At 48.9% G+C, this 25323-nt stretch overlaps 1 protein-coding gene and 1 long non-coding RNA gene across 2 annotated transcripts in view; one reads left to right on the top strand and one right to left on the bottom strand.

Annotated features, from left to right (window-relative positions):
* The window catches only part of LOC142577884 (piwi-like protein 1), a 157418-nt gene extending 156495 nt beyond the window's left edge, over positions 1-923 (bottom strand). The window contains exon 1 of the mRNA XM_075687316.1: positions 729-923. Within this exon, the coding sequence (XP_075543431.1) occupies positions 729-731 (3 nt within the window). The 5' untranslated portion in view covers positions 732-923. The remainder of the gene's footprint in view (positions 1-728) is intronic.
* Positions 924-1145: 222 nt separating this feature from the next.
* Positions 1146-25323, top strand: part of LOC142571173 (uncharacterized) — a 44332-nt gene continuing 20154 nt past the window's right edge. The window contains exon 1 of the long non-coding RNA XR_012825787.1: positions 1146-1337. This is a non-coding gene — a long non-coding RNA (uncharacterized LOC142571173). The remainder of the gene's footprint in view (positions 1338-25323) is intronic.

Consider the following 25323-nt stretch of genomic DNA (forward strand, 5'->3'; position numbering starts at 1 on the left):
ACATAAAATTTTGTTCGAGAGTAGCACCTGCACAGTCGGTGCCCCAGCCTCCTATATAGGAGGCTGTGTCAGTGCGCGTTGCAACTGTTGCGCACCTAACGCCGCTCAATCTCGCGACCAGTCCAACACTTAAACATTAAGTTTGGGCATCGGAGTCTGTTAACTCGAACACGACTCAGTACCTACAGACAACTATATCTGCTTTAAGAGCTGAAAGCCGCACCTATAAAATCGTACAAACACACGAAACCAAAGCTAGGCCTAATGCTTTCTTTGCTTGTCTTTGGATTGTCAAATTGCGTCAAACCACGCGGGTAGTATGGACTGAACGCGTGCGAACTTAGTCCAATTAGTGAACAACACTAAGCACGCTACATGCGTGTGTAATCAAGGACAAAGCAGATTTTAAATGTCTTCATTTTTAAAGGTCTTTTATAACTGAAAACTTATTTGCCACACTTGTGCCGCGTTCGCCATCAGCTGCATGAGCGCATGTCAGCAGACTAAGCGACACGAACGGAGGCAAAAATAATTCAAACTATGCAGAACGAAGATCGCTATGGAGCTAGCACATGCAGCAAGCTAAAAATGATGTATGCACAAGTAAACAAAAGAATAAAGCACTGCCTAAACAGGGAGTCGTGCCTTGCGTCTCATGCACTACGATAGGTACCGCCGTCAAAGCGACGTTAACTTCCGTGAGCCGCTACAAAAAAATTCAGCCTTACCATGGTAATTCACGCTGAGGCTGACTTTACGACAGTCTGTCTTTTCCAGCAGTGATGCCGCACAGGTGATATTCTGCGCTTTAATCACTCAAGCGTTCGAGATACGCGCCCACCGGCACGTGCCGCAGTCAACAAGCGTGCAATGCTGTTTACTAGCAGCGCGACGCGCGGCTCCCACACGACTACTCCACACAGAACCGACGGCAGCGCGGAAGTGACGTCACTTTAATAAATTAAACTAGCAAGATTTGAAATATATCAAATATAATCAAATCTTACTAGACAATCTGTTTAACTAGCAACGATATAAAAGAAGGTTGTCTTACGCTTTAATTAATGTACACATTTTGATTAAGGACATTATCGCAAAATGTTTTAAAGCAGTTGGTATAGCAGTTGGCAACCAAGGCACACAGACCAAGCGTTTGAGACCATAAATTTTGTAGGAAACTCTATGTTTGAGACGAGCGCTCTCATTGCAGCTTCCGTAGACACTAGCGCCAGAGTTCCCTCTAGCAATTTTTGTGGGAAACTCTATGGTGTAGATCGGCTCTCCGCGATGGATTCCACAGGATAAACGTCCGCACGCCAAGTCTGGGTGGATGGAAGGTAGGGGCGTCCCCTTTGAAACGGGGTGATGGCAGTTGCCACCATGCTCAGCTTTTTATTTTGCCTTTTATTTTTATTTACCTGTACTGTGTGTTATTAAAATTCTCAATTTCCTTTAAATACGTCTTCCTACCCTTTTAACCTTATGTCACCTCTCTGCTTTTGAGCCACCAATCCTCCAATCGCATTTTGCTAATATATATATATATATATATATATATATATATATATATATATATATATATATATATATATATATATATATATATATATATATAGTTTCATCTTAGACGCCAGCACTCGTTTCTCCCCTGGCGGCACGATTTCATCTCCAACGGGGTGTAGGCTTCCGCCACCGCTTCCCTTCACGATCGCGCCCGCGTTCAGTTCGCGCTGCGCGCGAAACGTGTCTTGTTTGCGACGGCGCCTCTTCGGATGACCTAAAATTATTATTGTGTTGTTAACTGTCACGAAAGCAATGTAAACACGAAATGGTTGATGCCACCAGTGAAATTCTGCCGATTCACAAGAAAATGGTACGAAAAAAGCAGACGACAGACATGGATTAGTGCGTACGTGCGCCGAACAAACAACTGGCAAACTAAGCGAGCTCGTTCATTGATCACTCCGGAGTGTATGGCGGTTTTTATATGTAACCCACATGAGTTTAATAATTACCCGGTATATGATCCTTTTGTTCATATAAAAGCTTTCAGTTGTTCGACCAGCGCTTGTCCTGTCTTCTTTCTCGTGTTTAGTTTGTGCGTGCGCTAGCTGCCCAAGAATGGAAACCACTTCTGTTGTATGCGCTAGCTGTGGCCTAAGTTCACGCGTGCCGAGAAATTGAGTATGTGCACGATGCATTGAACATGACCGGAGTTCATTCCTGCATCGCCACTGCACCGATCGATCGAGTTACTGACGATACACGCCCGCGTCTTGGTCGCGCTGGCACTGCTGAAACAGAAATGATTACTAATACTTCCAACTTCCGCCTCTTGAGCACTGTGGCCAAGTTATTTACATTGCTGCCTCTATTCTATATTGTAGAGGATGTACTAGTTAAAGTTGTGTGCGCATGTCGTACTTGTGCTATGCAACGATATATTTTATTTCCGCACAGTGTCGATGGAAGTCCGTTGTCGCCATCAGAGACAACACGGATTTGTGGCAAACATTTTGTGAGAAACTGGAAAAATGACTTTAGCTCGTATGTGCCATATGTATGTGCCGCATCGTATGTGCCGACGATTTTTCCAGCGGCACATACGATGTCGTTTCCAATTACCTGCTCAGCGTCACTTACATGGCTAAGCAGACGCTGCCCTTTCGCCGCATTGCAGCCATAAAAATAATCGTAAAGCGTGCCGATCTTCTTGAAGGCAAATAGAAGCGTGTAGTACATCGTCCTTCGAATAAAACGTCCATGCACACGCACGTAGGCACACACCGCGCGCGGTACGAAATGTGCCCTAACACGCGCAGTGCAAGATCGAGGCAATCAAGGCAGTGCGAACGCGATGGGAGAGGCGTACCGCCAGCTAGTTGAATTCTGCCCCCGCATGCGGCGCTCTCAACGCCGGCGCAGCATTGTATGAGGAAGCGTAAAAAACAGCGCAGTAAGCGAGCTAGCTCTGCTGCCAGTGCCGCAACCGTGCAGCGCGCGTCAGGCTCGGACGACAGTGGATCCCCATATGGCTCGGAGCCTGGCGCTCCTGAATCCAAGCGCACTACCGTGGACCTTTCAGATTCCGAGTCGGATACTTACATCCCTTCGGACATGGAGGATTCCACTCCTTGTGTGCATGTGAAGGGGTTCGATGCGACTGCTCCGAACTGTCAGACAGATAATGATTCTACTAATGAGGGATCTCCAATTTCGGAGACTCTCTCATAAGTAGTTCTAGCTTATATATCTTGTGCGGCTAGTATTACTCGATACTAGCCTGCTCTTCTTTTTCTTTCTCTAGCTTTTTCCCAAGCAACCCTAGCCGACTGCCGATATATGCTTGGCCGATTGTTGAGAAATGGTCGGAAGCCAGCTTCACTAGCCACCCGACTTCCGAGAACAGGCGGCCCGAAGTCTCCTTCCAGCTACATCGGCACGCGGCCGGCCGCACGGGCTGGGCCTCCGTCAGAGCGAGACTGGACGCCGAGCGCGCCAAACGTTCGTCGGTGCGACAAGCCGACACTGCATCGGGCCAGCTTTAGTTACCGACTGAACTTTGGGTCCACGTATTTTTTTTGTTGGACAGCATAAAGTATATTGCACTAAGTACATAACTACAATAATAACAAGCATTTTGCATGCTGCCACAGCTGATGCACACTGCAGAAGCAGCAGACTGCGACTATGCACTTCTGTAAATTATTTTTTAATGACTTTGCTCGTACTGCTGCTTGGTTTCAACTCACGTTTCGCTAAAAGGCCGCATTTTTTATTTGTCCGCATTGGTAAAACGCTTTGCATTGCTGTTAAACTAGTTATTTCGCAGCTGGTCCGGTTTGATTGGGTAGGAGGTGCCTTTCCGCATGAACCATGGCAAGCGGAAATACTGATTCAACACTATGTGAAAAACGCAAGAAGAAAGAATGCGACCTCATTGCGAAATTTGGGTGCGAACGGACAAGCAATGTAAAGGATTCTTTTAAAGCTTGTTAGAGCAAGAGAGAGTAAAACATGTATATTAATAATATTTGAATGGCGAGAGCAGTGTGGGAGGAACCCTCAGTCCATGTCCCTAAGATGATTCCGGCGATGTTTCGAGCCCGTTGTATCACAGCTCGGAGGATCTCGGGAGGTCCGTCGCGGAGGGCATCGTCCCACAGCTCTTTGTTGCGTAGGGGGTAAAGGACAGTTGGCAAGGGAGGAAAGAGGTTTGCAGTGCACTCAATCGTGACGTGGAAGATTGTGGGCGGGCTGCCACAGCCAGGGCAACAATCTGCATGACAGTGTGGGTAGAATTTATTGAGAGAGACAAGATTAGGAAAAGTTGCGGTTTGTAACTGGCGTAATGCCACAGCTTCCTCCCGCGAGAAGGATGGCGGTGGTGCGGCGTGGGTGCGACGAATGCGTGTATAATGACGGAGTATGTCTTTGTAACGGAGCAAGGGATCCCCCCACTCTGAACGACAAGCTCGACATCCAACGACAAGCTCGACTCGGGCTAAGCGAAAAAAATAAAATAAAATAAAACCGTCCAGCGGCGGGGAAGAATGTGGGCAAGAGGGGTGAACCGAGCCCAAGGCCGGGTGGTGTGGCCGGGTATAGGCCGGGTAACCACAGCAACCACAGTATAAAGCTAGGAGGGGAAAGAAAAAAAAAAGAAAGAAACGTGCGCTACCAAGGAAGGCAGGCGGAGAAGCGCGGGAAACTTTTCTTTTCGACCGTTTTTCTTTTCCCTCCATTTTTTTCGACTATATTATAGTCTCTGCAGCTGGGTGACATTGCCTGCTGGAGTTGTACACTGCGCTTGCAGCAGGGAAGCCAGCGGTGTCTGTCGTCAGTAAATTTTGAATAAACGGTGCGATCTATCTGAGCCCAAGATGATAAATTAAGAAACACGCCCAAAGCAGCACCACAAAAGCACTTGCACGCGGAAAATATACCATGGCGGCATATGCTATAGTGCATCGCAACAAATGTATAGACTATTTGGAATATCTTTTTTTTATTCAGTATAATCTTACCTATACAGCTTTACCTAATATATATACCCGCCGTGGTTGCTCAGTGGTTATGGTGTTGGGCAGCTAAGCACGAGGTCGCGGAATCGAATCCCGGCCACCACGGCCGCATTTCGATGGGGGCGAAAACCCCCGTGTACTTAGATTTAGGTGCGAGTTAAAGAATCCCGGGTGGTCGAGATTTCCGGAGTCCTCCACTACGGCGTGCTTCGTAATCAGAAAGTGGTTTTGGCTCGTAAAACCATATAATTCATTTTTTTTGCCTAATATAGTTATAAATTTGTCTGAAACCATGGAACGGCTTACAATAGGCAATATTATATATTATAGGTTTCTCTTTTCTTGTCCACCAAAGCTGCTGTCAACTTTACATACTTTCACGTATAACGCTTTCATACATCGCTCTTGCGCAAGACTAAGGAATGACACCACTTACCAAATAGCAGACTGCGCGCTGCATGTAGGCGCCTACGTAACCTAGCTCGCACGCAACCTATAGCTCCCATGTTAAAGACAGCTTCGCCATTAGAATATCCGACTCATGCATGTACTGCCTCAGTATACGAAACCGCATCCGTCGGAATTCTCATTATAATAATAATGATATAATAATGTCTTTATTTGTGTCCCGTAAAAGTACACGACACGGGAGACCTGCAGTAAAAGCTGTCATGAATGACAGCTTGACAGAGCCGTAGGCCCCCATACACGGGGCAGTTACATAACGACAAAAAAGGGATATAATATATGGTCACATTTGAAATTACTCATTCCGAGCGCACAATGTTACACAAAAAATAAGGCAAAATATAAATACAAATTGCAAGCTCATTCATACAATAAAACATCACAGTCAACGACGGAGTAGTCACAAAAGAAATAACATAAATGCACTTTCACTTATCCGCAAGAAATAACAGTAATACATACACAATGACGGTAAAAAGAAACAAAACAGATAAAGCACTCATTGTGAATTGAAAGAGGGAAAACGAAACCATTCCCTCACCATGTACACTGTTAGGGATAACGGGGCAAAGAAAAACTTGGTTTGCAGAAAGGAAAAGTTAAAAAAAAAGAAAGTAACTGCCTAGAATTTGTTAAAATGCTGTCGAAGTTCTTTGAATGTTATATCTTCAAGTTTAATGTGTTCATTATTTAATCTATTAAGCAACCTGGGTAATTTGTTCTGTAGTGTCTTTAGACCATACGTTGTTTTATAAGTTATCACTTTCCAGGGCATAGTGTTACGTGTCAGGCGGGCAGAAGTGTTTTCCTGTAGGTTAGCTAAACGTTGTAAAAAGGAGCTATTATTTATTTTTTTCGTTTTTAAATGCTTTGCCTAAGATGTAGTCGAACAATTTGGGAACTGGGATTACGTTGTACTTGTCAAAAAGATGCTGTGTGTGCGAGTGATAGGTCAAGCCCTCAACAATTCTAAGGAACTCTTTCTGCAACCTATGAAGCCTGTTTAAGTTTCCCTGTGTTGTATCAGACCATATTAGATGCCAGTAGTTTATTCTGCTGGAAAACAATGAATTATAGATTAACATCATAGTTTGCGGTGGAAGTATATGGCGAATTCTGTATGTTAAACCTATTACTTGCGCAAGTTTATTTGCCACGCTATCCACATGAGCATCCCATGACATACGTTCATGAAAAGTGACACCTAATGTTTTAATACTGGAAGTAATCTCAATAGATGTTGCATTTATTGAGATAAGTTTGCTGATTGATATATGTTTGTTTTTAGCTCGAAATATTACAGCTTTCGTTTTATTCTCATTTATCAGGAGGCTATTCCTACGTGTCCATTCACCTAATTTTGCTAACGTGAAATTAGCGTCGTCGACAAGGTCGTCAATATCGTTACCACCTATCAATATGCTTGTGTCGTCAGCGTACATAATAAATTTCACACTTTCATTAATTTTAACAATGTCATTCACATACATATTAAATAAAAAAGGCCCTAGAATGCTACCCTGTGGGACGCCTGAGGAGATAGGTAGTGGATCTGAGTGATAGCCATTTATGACAACTATTTGTTGACGGTATTCTAGATAACAACGTATAAGAGAAGCGACATTGCCACGAAAGCCATAGCGCGTTTAAGTTTTTGAATTAGAAGATTGTCGTTAATGCAATCAAATGCCTTTGCTGGTCAATGAAGATGCCCAGAACAAGTTTGCCTTCCTCCAAATGCTGTAGTAGGTGTTCTTTTTGTGCTAGCAAAGCGAGTTGAGTGCCCATCCCCTTACGGAAACCATACTGACTGTCAGTTAGCAGATTATGTTTTTGCTCAAATTCAGTTAGCCGCCTTAATATAACTTTTTCGAAAACCTTTGAAAACACAGGAAGTATTGATAATGGCCGGTAATTTCCCAAATTGTTCTTATCACCTTTCTTAAAAAGTGCAATGACAAAAGTACAATTATGGATATTTTATATATGAAAGACGTCCCGTAGAATATTACCCTGCACTTCTTCAGGCACATATACACGAAAAAAAAAATCGTTTAATGTGATCGAACTTTGAGTTTCCGCGTTAGAATATATGTTTTCTGGTTCGTATATGGGGCTATTATGTCCTATCGCGCTCAATATGAGCTACAACGCGAATGCGCGAGGTAAAGCGGTCGCGCGCGTTGTAGCTCGCACTGAGCGCCATGGTACATGTCCAATTGAGACAACCGCACGTCCGAAATAACGTCTACTTGTTAAAAACATATACCATAATGCATAGACGGAGAGTTACACCTAATTGAGCATTTGTACTTAATGATATAATGTAGCGAATGGGTACAACCACACACATGAGACACACGTAGCTGGAGTGCCTTATTTGGATCCGACCGCTCGTACGATCTGTTGGGAACTCGGCGCTGACGCCCGTGGTTGTACCTGGGTCGCAAGCCCCAAGGGTAGCGTTGGCCTGGCGGCCTGGGGTACAACTGCAAGCATCCGAAGGTCCCGGCAAAGCATGAGTCGACAGGTAACAACGAAACAACTTGTTTATTTTAACATCGCAAAGAGTTGGCGGTCAGGTTTGACCGAAGTAGAGAGACGGGAGAGCACTTCACTCAACAGAAGAAATCGGAGCCCTCCTCTGGCGTCCGGGGGCAGCTGTTTTTATACTCTCGCAGTTGAGGGCAAGAAGGAACCCCTCAAAAGACGAGCACGTGAATGTACAATGGGCTAATGGTGACGCACACTGTCGTAGCGATGCCGTAGCACCATGTCGTGGCGCTGCGCACGATCTCGTAGCACCTGGTCGTGGCGCTGCGCAGCACACTGTCGTGGCGCTGCGCAGCATACTGTCGTGGCGCTGCGCAGCACACTGTCGTGGCGCTGCCGGTCGGACACAAAGACTGTAACGAGAAGATGGTCCCTGCTTTGGCATCGCCTGTTTCGGGCACAATGACTGGAACGAGATCCCTGCTTTGGCATCGCCTGTTTCGGGCCCAATAACTGGAAGGAGATCCCTGCTTTGGCCTCGCCTGTTTCGGGCACAATGACTGGAACGAAATCCCTAGGCGGTCGCATCGCCGCAGACGCGCCTGGAAACACCTGGCGATGAGTGTTGCGGTGACGACGATCGGGCCAAAATGTCCGCCGCCCCGCCGCCGTCGCGCCGGCAAAACCACGTGTCGCAGGCGAAACGCAACAGACCGCCCCGCCGGGGAAAGGAGATCCCGATGGACAGGGGACTGCATCCGCTGTCCGGAGGGATGTCGCTCGATGATGCGCATAACCGAAGTCGGGCGTCCCTTGACGTTTCTTGAGCGCAGCGCACAGAGAAGGCCTCGTTCTCTCGTTCAGGTTCGCACGGGACACTGCAAAGTGACTTCGGGAGAGTTCACATTTTTGTTCTCGTTCCCGGCAAGCGTTAGAACTACGCTGAAAACTCAACCGCTCAGTCAGCAAGCACGGCACAACCCTCACTAAGCCCTGCCAGGCTCTTTCCCCTTTTTATACCACTGCCTAGTTCCTTACAGTAGTCTAGCATCACTCAGAACGCGTCCACAAATTGAAAAATTGCACTAGAAAGCATATCATCACTTTGAAACACTAAACAAAAGCAATATGTTAAAAAAAATCCTGCCTCAGGAAGAAAAACATCAGTAACAAACAATTTTGAGGCTGATTCCTACGTTAGGGGCTTCGACTTAAGCCATCGGCGTTACCGTTGAGACTCCCCTTTTTGTAACGCACCTCAAAGGAATATTGTTGTAAAGCGAGGCTCCAGCGCAGGAGGCGGCCATTTTTGGGAGAGATGGTCTGCAGCCATTGGAGAGGGCAGTGATCTGTCTCAATGATAAACCTCGAGCCGGCTAGATAGCATGACAATTTCTGAACGGCCCACACGAGACATGCACACTCTTTCTCGGTGGCGCTATACGCCTGCTCACGACTGGTCAGCTTACGACTAGCATACAGGACGGGGTGTTCTACTTCTCCATTTTCCCGTTGGCACAGTACAACGCCCATGCCTCGCTCACTAGCATCGCACTGAACAATGAACCCTTTTGTATAGTCTGGCGATCGTAGCACAGGCTGGCTTGTTAGGGCACTCTTTAGGGCGCTAAAAGCTCTTTCCTTTGTCTCGTCCCAGACGACTGTTTGAGGCTCTGTCTTTCTTAGAGCATCCGTCAGGGGAGCCGCGATATCAGAGTACCTAGGGATGTACCTCTGATAGTAGCCGGCGACACCTAAGAACGACCGAATATCGGTCTTTGTGCGCGGTTGCGGAAAGTCTCGCACAGCGGCCACTTTTATTTCAGAGGGGCGGCGACGACCCTGACCAATCACGTGACCGAGGTAGACAACCTCGGCCTGTGCTAACTGGCACTTAGGAGCCTTTACTGTCAAGCCTGCTTCGCGCAGGCGGGTTAGCACTGCCCGCAAGTGTGTCATATGCTCAGACCAGGATGCGGAGAATATCGCTACGTCGTCTAGATACGGTAAAGCGAATTCTTGCTGTCCCCGCAACACTTTATCCATGAGACTTGAAAAACAGTATGGCGCGTTCTTCAAACCAAAACTCAACACTTTAGGACGGAATGTTCCCATTGGTGAAATGAACGCCGCATACCTACTAGCCTCTTCTGTAAGTGGAACCTGCCAATAACCCCTGACAAGATCTAGGGTGGAAATAAACTGAGCGCTACTAACTTTCTCAAGGCGCTCCTCGATGTTAGGGATCGGATAAATTTGATCCTTAGTGATGGAATTAAGCCTGCGGTAGTCGACGCAAGGACGAGGTTCCTTGCCCGGTACCTCAACTAAAATCAAAGGGGAGGTATAATCACTCTCACCTGCCTCAATAACACCGAGCTGTAGCATTTTCTTTACCTCAGCCTCCATAATATCGCTCTGGCGGGGTGACACCCGATACGCCTTGGATCGTACTGGCTCTGTGGAGGTAAGTTCTATATCATGAGTAAGTACAGAAGTCCTACCAGGCCTCTCAGAGAACAGACCTTGAAACTCTTGTAATAGCTGGTGTAGTTCGGTTTTCTGCTCAGGCGACAGCGGTGCTTTACTGATAAGGTCACTAATGACTTGACCGGTGTCTTCCCTGTTCGTCACTGAGCCTAGTCCCGGAAGCTCGACCGGAAGCTCTTCAGGAACGTTTACCATCATGCACACCACTGCTTCCCTTTGTCTATAAGGTTTGAGCAGATTACAGTGGTAAACTTGCTGTGCTTTCCGCTTTCCTGGCAGACTTACCACGTAGTTAACGTCCGACAGTTTCTGAACAATTCGTGCTGGGCCCTCCCACTGCACGTCTAGTTTGTTGTTTAGCGATGTGCGCAATATCATGACCTCATCGCCAACCTCAAAACGACGGGCCCTGGCTGTCCGATCATAATAAACCTTGGCCCTCTGCTGGGCCTTTGTCATTGCTTCACCTGACAACTCCTGTGCCCTTCTTAAGCGTTCGAGGAGCTTAAGCACGTACTCCACCACGACTGGGTCGTCGCCCCTACCTTCCCATGATTCTCGAAGCATGCGAAGCGGAGATCGAAGCGAGCGACCGTACACCAGTTCAGCTGGCGAAAACCCCGTAGCCGCATGCGGCGCGGTCCTTAAAGCAAACATCACCCCAGGCAGACACAGCTCCCAGTCAGTTTGATGTTCAAAACACAAGGCTCTCAACACGCGCTTCATGACGGAGTGGAGCTTCTCAACGGAATTCGACTGTGGGTGGTACACTGAGCTGTGTAGCAGCTTTACCCCACACCTTTCGAGAAAAGTTGTCGTCAAAGCGCTAGTAAACACTGTGCCCTGATCTGATTGAATTTCTGCAGGAAAACCAACTCGCGCAAATATGGACAGTAGTGCATTAACTATCTCAACTGAGCTGAGTTCTTTAAGCGGCACTGCTTCAGGGAACTTTGTCGCTGGGCAGATCACAGTCAAAATGTGTCTGTACCCCGTGGCTGTTACCGGCAGAGGTCCCACTGTATCAATAACGAGCCGTCTAAAAGGCTCCGTAATGATAGGTACCAATTTCAACGGCGCCCTCGATTTGTCCCCTGGTTTGCCCACCCGCTGACAAGTGTCACATGTCCTCACGAAATGGTCTGCGTCCCGAAAACACCCTGGCCAATAGTACTCTTGCAAGAGACGGTCCTTAGTTTTCTTAACTCCTAGGTGTCCGGACCACGAACCCCCATGTGACAAGCGCAACAGATCCTGACGATAGCATTGAGGCACGACCAGCTGGTCGAACTCCACTCCTCGGCGGTCTAGATACTTCCGGTACAGGACTCCACCTCTTTCCACAAAACGCGCAGTTTTCCTGGCGATACCTTCTTTGACATTGCAGCGCACGTTTTCCAGGCTGCCATCCTTTTTTTGCTCGGCTATCAAAGCCGTCCGGCTGACTTTTAGCAACCTATCAAGTCCGTCTGACGTAGGCGCGATGAGCAAATCTGTAGATAGCTCTTCTAACTTTCCCGTGTCGGGCGGTTCCTCTCCAGTATCTGGCGCCTTCAACGCTACAGACTCAATTTTATTCAGTTCGGGCGTGCTCTGAATATCAGCTTGCTGCGCCTCTGACCCTTTTTCGTTGTTTGATAACGTCGGCCCCGCAACTACCGCCTTTGCAGCGAGCTCCCGAACCTTCGATCTGGTTAAGGCCTGAACACTAGCTTCACCAAACAAAAGCCCCTTCTCGCGCAGGAGGTGATCGGACCTGTTTGAAAATAGGTACGGGTACTGGGGTGGCAGCATAGATGACACTGCCGCCTCTGTCTCAAGCGCTCCGAAAGGTCCTTCAATAAGCACCTTTGCTACTGGCAGACACACGCTATGAGCTTCCACGGCTTGCTTGATCCACGCGCACTCGCCCGTGAACATATGGGGTTCTACGTAAGATGGGTGAACTACATCCATCGTAGCTGCGGAATCGCGAAGCACTCGGCACTCTTTCCCGTTTACGAGGAGGTCTCGCATGTAAGGCTCAAGAAGCTTCATGTTCTCGTCAGTGCTGCCTATTGAAAAAAACACAACTTTTGGTGTTGTTTCCGGACACTGCGCCGAAAAGTGACCCGGCTTCTGGCACGTATAACAAACGCCCGCTCGCCTCATCTCGAACCGCTTTCTGCGTTTGGCTGCCGCCGTCTCTTTACGTTTGGTCGGACTGCTTTCACTCGCATCCTCACTACGCGTGTCCCCCTTTGCTCTCATGGGTGTGAACTTCGGCCTCTGAAACTTCGAGCCAAATTCACCCTTTTGACCGTCCTTAGCTCCGCGAGCTCGACGCGTCACAAACTCCTCGGCTAGCTCAGCGGCTCTAGCCACCGTACTCACGTCTGGCCTATCCAAGACCCAGTATCGCACGTTCTCCGGTAACCGACTATAAAACTGTTCTAGCCCGAAACACTGCAGAACTTTATCGTGGTCACCAAACGCTTTCTCTTCTTTGAGCCCCTCCTGCATGTTCGACATAAGCCTATACGCAAACTCTGTATATGACTCACTTTTGCCTTTCTCATTTTCCCGAAACTTCCGACGGAACGCTTCCGCAGACAGCCGGTACTTTTTTAGCAGACTCGATTTTACTTTGTCGAAATCCTCTGCTTCCTCTCTATCCAAGCGAGCGACTACGTCGGCCGCCTCGCCGGGTAACAAAGTGAGCAAGCGCTGTGGCCACGTTTCCCGAGAGAACCCCTGCTTCTCGCACGTTCGCTCAAAGTTAACCAGGAACAAACCAATGTCCTCTCCAAGCTTAAACGGCCGCATCAGGTCAGTCATTTTGAACAATACGCGTTCTCCTGCACCGTGTGCCTGACTTCCATTACGAGCGCGTTCCATCTCTACCTCGAGACGCTTCATTTCCAAAGCGTGTTCGCGCTCTTCTTTTTCTTTCTGCTCTTTAAGTTCGCGCTCCTGTCTTTTTGACCTCTCCTCAATAGTCTCAAGGCATTCCGACAGCTCGTCATCCTCAGCCTCTAACTCAAGAATAGCCTTTATCAGTTCTGGTTTTCTGAGTTTGTCTGAGACATCCAGACCCAACTCTCTTGCAAGCTCCAACAATTTCGGTTTGCGCAACGACTTCAAATCCATGGCTGCTCTGAATGCTGCTTTCTCTACTGCTTACTATTGTCTTGCCGCAAACTAACCCGGCAGCAACGACAACCACAATTACCAGCTCTGTTTCTGACACTAACAAAAAGCCTGGCAAAGCTCAGTAGAAGAAAGTCCCGCACTCACCAAACCTCGCAGGCAGGAATTCCGCGCAGTCGTTCCGCTGCAGGCAACCAGTCGTCACACAGGGCTCGTTGCACTGCTCCCGGATCGACGTTGAGCTGCTCAGCATACAGTCAACTGCATCTCTTTGCTGCTGGCCTCCGTTGTCGCGATCTCGCCGCTGGCAGACCGTTGTTTGAAGTCGTAGGCGATCTCACCGCTGGCAACCAGATGTTTGGATCCGGAGGTGATCTCACCGCTGCCAACCAGATATTTGGATCCGACCGCTCGTACGATCTGTTGGGAACTCGGCGCTGACGCCCGTGGTTGTACCTGGGTCGCAAGCCCCAAGGGTAGCGTTGGCCTGGCGGCCTGGGGTACAACTGCAAGCATCCGAAGGTCCCGGCAAAGCATGAGTCGACAGGTAACAACGAAACAACTTGTTTATTTTAACATCGCAAAGAGTTGGCGGTCAGGTTTGACCGAAGTAGAGAGACGGGAGAGCACTTCACTCAACAGAAGAAATCGGAGCCCTCCTCTGGCGTCCGGGGGCAGCTGTTTTTATACTCTCGCAGTTGAGGGCAAGAAGGAACCCCTCAAAAGACGAGCACGTGAATGTACAATGGGCTAATGGTGACGCACACTGTCGTAGCGATGCCGTAGCACCATGTCGTGGCGCTGCGCACGATCTCGTAGCACCTGGTCGTGGCGCTGCGCAGCACACTGTCGTGGCGCTGCGCAGCATACTGTCGTGGCGCTGCGCAGCACACTGTCGTGGCGCTGCCGGTCGGACACAAAGACTGTAACGAGAAGATGGTCCCTGCTTTGGCATCGCCTGTTTCGGGCACAATGACTGGAACGAGATCCCTGCTTTGGCATCGCCTGTTTCGGGCCCAATAACTGGAAGGAGATCCCTGCTTTGGCCTCGCCTGTTTCGGGCACAATGACTGGAACGAAATCCCTAGGCGGTCGCATCGCCGCAGACGCGCCTGGAAACACCTGGCGATGAGTGTTGCGGTGACGACGATCGGGCCAAAATGTCCGCCGCCCCGCCGCCGTCGCGCCGGCAAAACCACGTGTCGCAGGCGAAACGCAACAGCCTGGATACTGGCGTAAGTTTCCCATTGTTGGTGTTTACTTTGTACAAAAACAAAATAATAATAATAATAAGATAACAATACTATAAACGGAGGCGGTATTTACGTGCTGCTACCAGTGTCACCGGCTATGGGAGAGGTTGTGCAGCGTGAGAACACGTGAGCCACAGAAGAGGCGACACACGAGAGGTACGCACTTAATATATTTGCACGAATATAGCACTAGCTTTCCCCCGAGATTCCCAACCTCGGAACGCACCTCGCATTATATTCGGGTTCGTGGCATAAACATAACGCGTTCTATTTTTCCCTTAATTTATCTAGCGCTGAGACTTCACCGTGCGCAAGAGTTCGCGAGCTGGGAGTTGCCACTGTGCATTTCGCGTTGCCTTTATTCGCCCCACTTTAAAAAGTTCTTAGTGCCTCATCAATGTGGTTACGGCGCATTAATCGAAACCTTATGCGAGACAATCGGCGGTGATGTGTAGGCGCGCCAAGCGAGCGGCCTTTGTCGCAAATGCACTGCGTGAAAGGTTTTGCCGTGTTCGATTCTATTGCGGGTATTTCTGAATTGCTGCCTGTGGAATAATTTTGGTCGCATGGTGGGCAGAAACCATTCTCGCCGACGGAAATAAGTCAGCAGTAACAACGAGTAATTCTGCAAGCACTCGTCCTTTCACTGTATTTTGCGACGGCAGTTCGCAGTAACGAAGAATAAATTGCGTTTTGCGAGCACCCGCTTTTATGCGTCGTTTCCTGTTTCCGTGCGGCATCACTTCGCGTAATATATATATATATATATATATATATATATATATAGAGAGAGAGAGAGAGAGAGAGAGACAGTTTTTTTCTGAGACCGAAAGTCCCTTCTCACGTTATATTCGTGTTCGCGTAGTATACGTGGTGCATATACGGTAAGTGTTTAATTGGTTTCTGAGTGACGTGCCACACGGGACCATGCACACAGTCCGACTGCCGCTGAGCCGATTCTTATTTAAGAAGCTGCGTAGGTGCAGCTTTGTCTTGCAGAGGTCCCCAAATTTAATGTCTTGTCATCGGTCTCAAGAAAAGCGACCCTAATAAAGTAACGCGGCACGAAAAATCTTCACGAGTGGTTCAGGCAGCAATTGAACAACGCTTTGAAATTGAGCCTTCAGGCCATGCGTTCACACGCGCCAGTGCGTTCCGACAGGATGCGCAGTGCTTTGAAGAAGTGAGAGGCAGCAATTTTTTGTTGTTGTTGCTTTTGCGTACGTAACAAATGTTGAAGGACGAATATATATAATGACGGAATATAGACCAACTATACAAAAGCGATGACGGCGGTTCATCACACGGGGAAAAACAGCGACCATCACATACAGAGTGACAGTTCATCTGGCAGTTAGATCAGCTTCCGGCTAAAGGATGGTTCTGTGTTTTGTTTTGGACTGATCGAACTCTAGTAATTAGAGCGAATTATGAAATCAGAATCAAATTTAGTTTAGCCATGTATGCGGGTGCGCATGCAACGACCACTATTATGAGATCAAGAGTACGTGGAGACCAGTGTGCAAGCCGCAAGAAGAAGCCATATCGCGGAAGTATTGCATTTCCTTTACCAAAAAGCACGAGATTTCAATACTTCAAAAACGGATATGTTTGTAACACCATTGTGTCGTTCAGTAGTGCTTTCTTTTTTTGTAGGTAAACTATCGAGAAAATAACTATTTAAAGGGGAACAAAATTTAATAAAGTGGATATTGGGTTAGACAGTTCTCGTAATAGTAACAGTCGTAATAGTACAATGGAAAGACTCAAGCAAAACTGTTCGCAAACAGCGTGTTAATTGTAAACGGCCCTGTCGCATCACAACAAAAATCGTCAGACAATATAAGCGCAGGCGACTCGCGGACTGTACAGTTCTAGAAAACCATTCCGGTTGGATATTTTCACTGGCGAGTGTGAAAGAAGTAATTATACGAAGCCAAGAAATGTCAGAATCTGCAATTTTTGTAGCTATTGTGAATTCGTCTAAGAATAGTTAAGGCTGCATGCCAATCAATGTCAGTCATACACATGGAGCATTCCTGCTGTCGACGTGTATTTGATTGGGAAGAACTAGAGTTAGATCATATTATTACAACCTTTGCACAATGAACTAATGACATTCAACAATCAAGCAGTTGAGAATTCATAAATTTATGGTACATCATGAGTGTTTTTTCAAGCTCCGTCTCCTGTGAGGCATATCTACCATTTTTGTGCAAAGCTCGCCTGGAAAGCGTACTTACTGTGCATGCATGCACACACATATCAAACTCCGTGCACATATAGACGCAATGCATTGAAGATGAATGTTTATTAAAATTCAAATTAGTTATTTCTGCCTTGGTAAAGGTACAGACAGCAAAGTCGCAGAAGAAGCTGTCAGATACAGCTTCTGCTCATGATCTCATGATCCGGACCCGCGGTCACTACCTGCCCTAAGTAGTTGTTCTCCCTTACCACTTCCAGGCCTCGATACATATCGTAAACTGCTGTTCTCTTCCGATACTGTTAAACATTACCTTAGTTTTCTGCAGAATGATTTTTAGACCCACCCTTCTGCTTTGCCTCTCCAGGTCAGTGAGCATGCATTGCAATTGGTCCCCTGAGTGAATAAGCGAGGCAATATCATCAGCGAATCGCAAGTTACTAAGGTATTCTCCATTTACTTTTATCCCCAATTCTTCCCAATCCAGGTCTCTCAATACCTCCTGTAAACACGCTGTGAATAACATTGGAGAGATCGTATGTCCCTGCCTGACGCCCTTCTTTATTGGGATTTTGTTGGTTTCATTGTGGAGGACTACGGTGGCTGTGGAGCCGCTATAGATATCTTTCGGTATTTTTACATACGGCTCGTCTACACCATGATTCCGTAATGCCTGCATGACTGCTGAGGTTTCGACAGAATCAAACGCTTTCTTGTAGTCAATGAAAGCTATGTATAAAGGTTGGTTATATTCCGCACATTTCTCTATCACCTGATTCATAGTGTGAATATGGTCTATTGTTGAGTAGCCTTTACGAAATCCTGCCTGGTCTTTTGATTGACAGAAATCTAAGGTGTTGCTGATTGTATTTGCGATTACCTTAGTAAATACATTGTAGACAACGGACAGTAAGCTTATCGGTCTAAAATTTTTCAAGTCTTTGGCGCCCCTTTGTTATGGATTAAGGTTATGTTGGCGTTCTTCCAAGATTCCGGTACGTTCGAAGTCATGAGGCATTGCGTATACAGGGTGGCCAGTTTCTCTAGAACAATCTGCCCGCCATCCTTCAACAAATCTGCTACTACCTGATCCTCCCCACCTGCCTTCCCCCTTTGCATAGCTCCCAAGGCTTTCTTTACTTCTCCCGGCGTTATTATTATTTATTATTTATTTTTTATTTATTATACCTCAAAGGTCCCTGAACAGGACATTACATGAGGGGTGGGCACATTGAAAAGAAAAACGGCGTGTCATGTTAGGTAATGCGACTTGAAAGATGGTCTTCGATGGCAGCTTTGAAACGAGAAATGTCAGTGGTGAGGGCGATGTCAGAAGGAAAGGTATTCCATTCACGGGCTGTGTATAGAAAAAAAGAACGTTGATACGTAGTGGAATGGGCGCGTGGTAGATACACAGCATTAGGATGTGTGTGGCGGGAAAATCGATGGGCTGGAATGATGACCTGGTTACTTGTGGGCTGTAAATGAAAGAACCTAAAAAATAAAAGAAGACGAGCACTTTTGCGGCGGGAGGCGAGCGAGGGAAGACACAACCTGTATTTTAAGGCTGAAACACTTGTGTTATAGGAGTAGTCAGAAAGAATGAAACTGGCCGCTCGCTTCTGAACCGCTTCAATTGCGTTAATCATATTAACCTGACGTTGTTGTCATAAATAGCACAAGCATATTCTAGTTTAGTTCGGATTAAGGTTTTATATGCTAGTAGTTTTACTGAGGGAGATGCTGATGACAAGTTACGGCGTAGATAACCTAGTAATCGGTTGCAGGAATTAGTTAACTGATTTATATGATGGGTCCAAGATAAGTCCTAGACATATTCACTCCTAGGTATTTAAATGTTTCACACTGTGTTAAAGTGCAGTTGTTAAGGGAGTAGGACGGTACTACATAATTACGACGTCGATGAAAGCACACGTGAGAACACTTACTGGCATTGAGGGACATGTACCATTTGCTGCACCATGCCTGGATTTGGAGGAGGTCTTCCTGAAGAGGGGAGCAGTCTAAAGCACTTGTTATTTGTCGGTATAAAACGCAATCGTTCACGAAAAGGCGAATGTCGGATGATAAATTAAGTGGAAGGTCATTAATATATATATGAGAAAGAGGAGAGGCCCAAGGACAGAGCCTTGCGGCACACCGGATAGAACGGGAGATAGGATTGAGGAGATCGAGTTAGCGGAAACAAACTGAAGGCGCTCGGTTAGAAATGCACGGATCTAATTAAAGATGTCTGGGTGAAGACTAAGATGCGAGAGTTTATGCAGGAGAAGAATATGTGAAACTTTATCGAAGGCTGTTTCGCAGTCCAGAAAGAGAGCGTCAGTGGGGATATTGCGATCAAGATGAGAATGCTAATCGTGTAGGAACAGAGCAAGTTGTGTGCCGCAAGAATGAGCTTTGCGAAATCCGTGCTGATTAGGATGAAAGAAATTGACAGATGAAAATGGCAATGTGGGAATGTATAACGTGCTCCATCAGTTTCGAGCAAACACTGGTGATTGAAATTGGACGGTAGTTTCTAGGATTTGTACGGTCGCCTTTTTTTAAAATGAGTGAGTGAAGTAATATTATTTCGGTCAAGAGAAGACGCAGGGGAGACCCCGCGCCACCCGGCTAGTCCCACGTAGGGACCGCCAAGCCGCGCTTGACGGCCCGATCGCGGGCACTCTGGACGGCCAGGGTTTGGTCGTTGAGTTCGGGGCTGCCCAAGAGCGCAGCCCACCTATCCTCGCTGAAGGAGTAGCCGATGGCTTCACACTCCCACAACACATGGTCCAATGTTGCCCTTAATCCACAGGCAGGTCAGTCCGCACTGGGATATCTTTCAGGGTATATGGCAGGAAAAACCGCGAGGTTAGGGTACGCACGGGCTTGTAAAAGTCGAAGGGTAACCGCCGGCACCCTGCATAAGGCGGGGTGCGGGAGGGGGAATACCCGTCTTGACAGATAGTAGGGGGTGGTGATTTCATTAAACGTAAGCAAGGGTTCCCCGCGGGGCTGGGGGACTGCTGAGGCGGCGCGGTCAGCGAGTCCTCACGCGGCCTCGTGTGCGCCCTCGTTAGGGTTAGAGGGAGAACCCTCAATCGACCCCAAGTGAGCGGGAAACCAAATGAGAGAATGCGGAGAGATACTTTTGGCGCTTTGGAGAATGCGGAGGGCCTGGAGGGAGACCATACCGGTTTGGTAGGCCTTAATGGCTGCCTTGGAATCACTATATATTCCTCTGTGCAACCATCGAGGACAGCCAGCGCGATTACAACCTGTTCGGCTACCACGGGCCTCGAAGTGCGTACCGTAGCGCAGCAAGTGAGCCTTGAATTGGAGTCTACGATGGAGACGGCGAATGCCTCTTGTTGGACATATGCCGCGGCATCCACGAAGCTTGCCTCAATGTGGTTATTGCGGACATGCTCGAGTAGAGCTGTATCCCTGGCCCGACATCTGCCGACGTTGTTTCAGGGGTGCATTATGCGGGGAAGGGGCGCGATGTGCAGTTGAGACCTGATGTCGCTGGGAATCCGCACGGCGTCAGGGCACTGGTCGACAGGATTGAGGCCCATCTCGTCGAGTATATTGCGGCCTGTCGGGGTGCCGGATAGCCTGAGCAGCTCTGAGTGCTCTTGTGCCTCGATTATCTCTTCGAGCGTGTTGGGGACTCCGAGCTTCAACAGGTTTTCGGTGTGGGTGCTTGCAGGCAAGCCGAGGGCAAGCTTAAAAACCTTTGTGATGAGTGAATTGAGCTTGTTCCTCTCTGCCACATGCCAATTATGCATGGCCGTCGAGTAAGAAAGGTGGCAGAGAACAAAAGCATGTATAATGCGGATGAGATTGTCTTCCTTGATTCCCCGGTGCCTGTTGGCGATCCTCCGAATGTGGCTGAGAGCACTCTCCGTCATGGCGGTGATCTTTCTGGGTGCGGTTCCATTGGAACCGTCAGACTCGATATACATCCTCAATATTCGGAGCGAGTCCACTCTAGGCACCGGAGACCCGTCAGCAGTGAAAAGCCGTATTTCGCTTTCGGACGCCGGTTTCCAATCACGATGGCCGCCGCCTCTGGGTCTTTTCTAGTAGAGAAGTAGCTCAGATTTCGATGGAGAACATCTGAGCCCAGTGGCGCGGAGGAAGCGGTCGGTCGCATCGATGGCGCTCTGCATGGCGGCTTCAACTTGACCGTCGCTCCCGCCGACGCACCAGATGGTGATGTCATCTGCGTAGATGGTATGGTTGATTCCTTGAATCTTCGCGAGCTCCTTAGAAAGCCCGATCATTGCGATGTTAAATAATGTTGGCGAGACGACTGAGCCCTGAGGCGTGCCGCGTGAACCGAGGGTGATCTCTTGCGAAAGGTATCCTTCGATCTTGAGCTTGGCAGTTCTCTGGCTAAGGAAGGATCGGACGAAGTCGTAGGCCTTCTTCCCGAGCCCGAGGCCGGCAATAGACTGGAGAATGAACTCGTGTGAGATATTGTCAAACGCCTTCTGCAGGTCTAATCCAAGGATGGCTCTGTTATCTCCCGTGCTCCGGTCGATGATCTGATGCTTTATCAGCTTCATGGCGTCCTGTGTCGAGAGGCCGGCTCTGAAACCAATCATATTGTGGGTGTACATGTCATTGGTCTCGATGTGCACCTTGAACCGGTTGAGCAGGGCATGCTCTGCAACCTTACTAACACAGGACTTCAGGGAAATTGGTCTTAGATTCTCTATTCCTGGTGCTTTACTGGGTTTGGGGATGAGTACCGTGCAGGCCGCCTTCCACTGTGTGGGGACCTGTCCACTGTGCCAGACTTCATTAATTTTTTCAGTGACGAAGTCGATCGACTCATCATCGAAATTCCTCAGCATCCTGTTAGTGACACCATCTGGACCAGGGGCAGATTTGACGTTGAGTGAGAAGAGGACATCTCGGATCTCGGCCGCGGTAAAGTCCTGGTCCAACTCCGGCACCGCACACCCCACGTAGTCCGGGAACTGGGTAGGGGCAGAGCTATCCGCGACAGGCAGGTACTTGTCTATGAGCCTGTCGACAATCAATTCGTCCGGAGTAGAGTCCGTAGCGAGGTGGATGGCTCGCGCGAGGGATCGTCTCTGGCTGGATCTGGTGCTGCCCTCATCGAGAAGGTGTTTGAGCAGACCCAAGCTCTTGCCTGATCTGAGCTGACCCTCGACGGATTCGCAGAGCTCATCCCATTGTTGCTTACACAGGTTCTTGCAGTGCTGTTCGATCTCCCTGTTAACCTCCGAAACCTTCTTGCGGAACCTCCTATTATGCTTCTGCCCCTTCCATCTCGTGAGGAGGGCTTGCTTGGCTTACAGCAGGTGCGCCAACCTGCTATCCATCTTGTCAACGTCGAGCTCAGTGACGACCTCCTTGGTTGCCGCCGGGGCGTCATCCCTTATCCCTTTGCACCAACCTTCAAAATCTGTCTCGGCCATCGGTGTGCGCTCGGCTCTGATCTTGCGGAAAACGTCCCAGTCGATCAACTTGAATTTCCTCGTCTTATAGCGGGCGATCGGGAGGGAGACTTTGATGACGTAGTGGTCACTTCCGAGGTCTAGAGCCGTGTTGACCCACTTGACCTCCCCTACGTTCTTGCCAAAAGAGAGGTCTGGGGTAGTGTTCGGGCATGCGGAGTTGCCTCTCCTAGTGGGAAAGTCCTTATCGGTGATAAGGGTCAAGTCCAATTCCATCGCAGTCTGCAACAGTTCGCGTCCCTTGGGCGTGTCATGGGTGTAGCCCCTGTTGTAATCGCGCCGCTGGCACGAGTTGTTGGGAACTCGGCGCTGACGCCCGTTGTTGCACCTGGGTCGCAAGCCCCAAGGGTAGCGTTGGCCTGGCGGCCTGGGGTACAACTGGAAGCATCCGAAGGTCCCGGCAAAGCATGAGTCGACAGGTAACAACAAAACAACTTGTTTATTCTAACATCGCAAAGAGTTGGCGGTCAGGTTGACCGAAGTAGAGAGACGGGAGTGCACTTTACTCAACAGAAGAAATCGGAGCCCTCCTTTTGGCGTCCGGGGGCAGCTGCTTTTATACTCTCGCAGTTGAGGGCAAGAAGGAACCCCTCTATAGACGAGCACGTGACTGTGCCGCTCGACACAATGGGATAAGGTGACGCAGCCGTCGTGCCGGCGCCGTTCGGGCACAATGGGGAGGAGAAGGTGGCTCATACTGTCGTGTCGGCGCCGGTCGGGCACAATGGGGAGGAGAAGGTGGCTCACACTGTCGTGTCGGCGCCTGTCAGACCCCCTCGCTTCACAGTTGTTGGGAGCTCCTCTCCCCGGCTGCCGCGCTTCGACAAGCGTGGGCACCAATATGCACATACACTCACACACGCACATGAAGACACGTGGCATCGGAACATGCCTGAACGCGCTTGGCGGGGAGGCGTAGCGGCGGCGCCGAACGGGCCAAGCGTCTGCCGCTTTGTTGCAGCCGCGCCGGCTAAACCGCGCGTCGTAGGCGAAACGTAACAGACCGCCCCGCCGGGGGAAGGAGATCCCGATGGTCAGGGGACTGCATCCGCTGTCCGGAGGGATGTCGCTCGATGATGCTCATAACCGAAGTCGGGCGTCCCTCGACGTTTCTTGAGCGCAGCGCACAGAGAAGGCCTCGTTCTCTCGTTCAGGTTCGCACAGGACACTGCAAAGTGACTTCGGGAGAGTTCACATTTTTGTTCTCGTTCCCGGCAAGCGTTAGAACTACGCTGAAACTCAACCGCTCAGTCAGCAAGCACGGCACAACCCTCACTAAGCCCTGCCAGGCTCTTTCCCCTTCTATACCACTGCCTAGTTCCTTACAGTAGTCTAGCAGCACTTAGAACGCGTCCACAAATTGGAAAATTGCACTAGAAAGCATGTCATCACTTTGAAACACTAAACAAAAGCAATATGTTAAAAATCCTGCCTCAGGAAGAAAAACATCAGTAGCAAACAATTTTGAGGCTGATTCCTACGTTAGGGCCTTCGACTTAAGCCATCGGCGTTACCGTTGAGACTCCCCTTTTTGTAACGCACCTCAAAGGAATATTGTTGCAAAGCGAGGCTCCAGCGCAGGAGGCGGCCATTTTTGGGAGAGATGGTCTGCAGCCATTGGAGAGGGCAGTGATCCGTCTCAATGATAAACCTCGAGCCGGCTAGATAGCATGACAATTTCTGAACGGCCCACACGAGACACGCACACTCTTTCTCGGTGGCGCTGTACGCCTGCTCACGACTGGTCAGCTTACGACTAGCATACAGGACGGGGTGTTCTACTTCTCCATTTTCCCGTTGGCACAGTACAACGCCCATGCCTCGCTCACTAGCATCGCACTGAACTACGAACCCTTTTGTGTAGTCTGGCGATCGTAGCACAGGCTGGCTTGTTAGGGCGCTCTTTAGGGCGCTAAAAGCTCTTTCCTTTGTCTCGTCCCAGACGACTGTTTGCGGCTCTGTCTTTCTTAGAGCATCCGTCAGGGGAGCCGCGATATCAGAGTACCTGGGGATGTACCTCTGATAGTAGCCGGCGACACCTAAGAACGACCGAATATCGGTCTTCGTGCGCGGTTGCGGGAAGTCTCGCACAGCGGCCACCTTTATTTCAGAGGGGCGGCGACGACCCTGACCAATCACGTGACCGAGGTAGACAACCTCGGCCTGTGCTAACTGGCACTTAGGAGCCTTGACTGTCAAGCCCGATTCGCGCAGGCGGGTTAGCACTGCCCGCAAGTGTGCCATATGCTCAGACCAGGATGCGGAGAATATCGCTACGTCGTCTAAATACGGTAAAGCGAATTCTTGCTGTCCCCGCAACACTTTATCCATGAGGCTTGAAAAGCAGTATGGCGCGTTCTTCAAACCAAAACTCAAAACTTTAGGACGGAATGTTCCCATTGGTGAAATGAACGCCGCATACCTACTAGCCTCTTCTGTAAGTGGAACCTGCCAATAACCCTTGACAAGATCTAGGGTGGAAATAAACTGAGCGTTACTAACTTTCTCAAGGCGCTCCTCGATGTTAGGGATCGGATAAATTTGATCCTTAGTGATGGAATTTAGCCTGCGGTAGTCGACGCAAGGACGAGGTTCCTTGCCCGGTACCTCAACTAAAATCAAAGGGGAGGTATAATCACTCTCACCTGCCTCAATAACTCCGAGCTGTAGCATTTTCTTTACCTCAGCCTCCATAATATCGCTCTGGCGGGGTGACACCCGGTATTATTGTCTTGCCGCAAACTAACCCGGCAGCAACG

Source organism: Dermacentor variabilis, chromosome 1 (genome assembly GCF_050947875.1).
Source record: "Dermacentor variabilis isolate Ectoservices chromosome 1, ASM5094787v1, whole genome shotgun sequence".
NCBI classification, from domain to species: Eukaryota; Metazoa; Arthropoda; class Arachnida; order Ixodida; family Ixodidae; genus Dermacentor; species Dermacentor variabilis.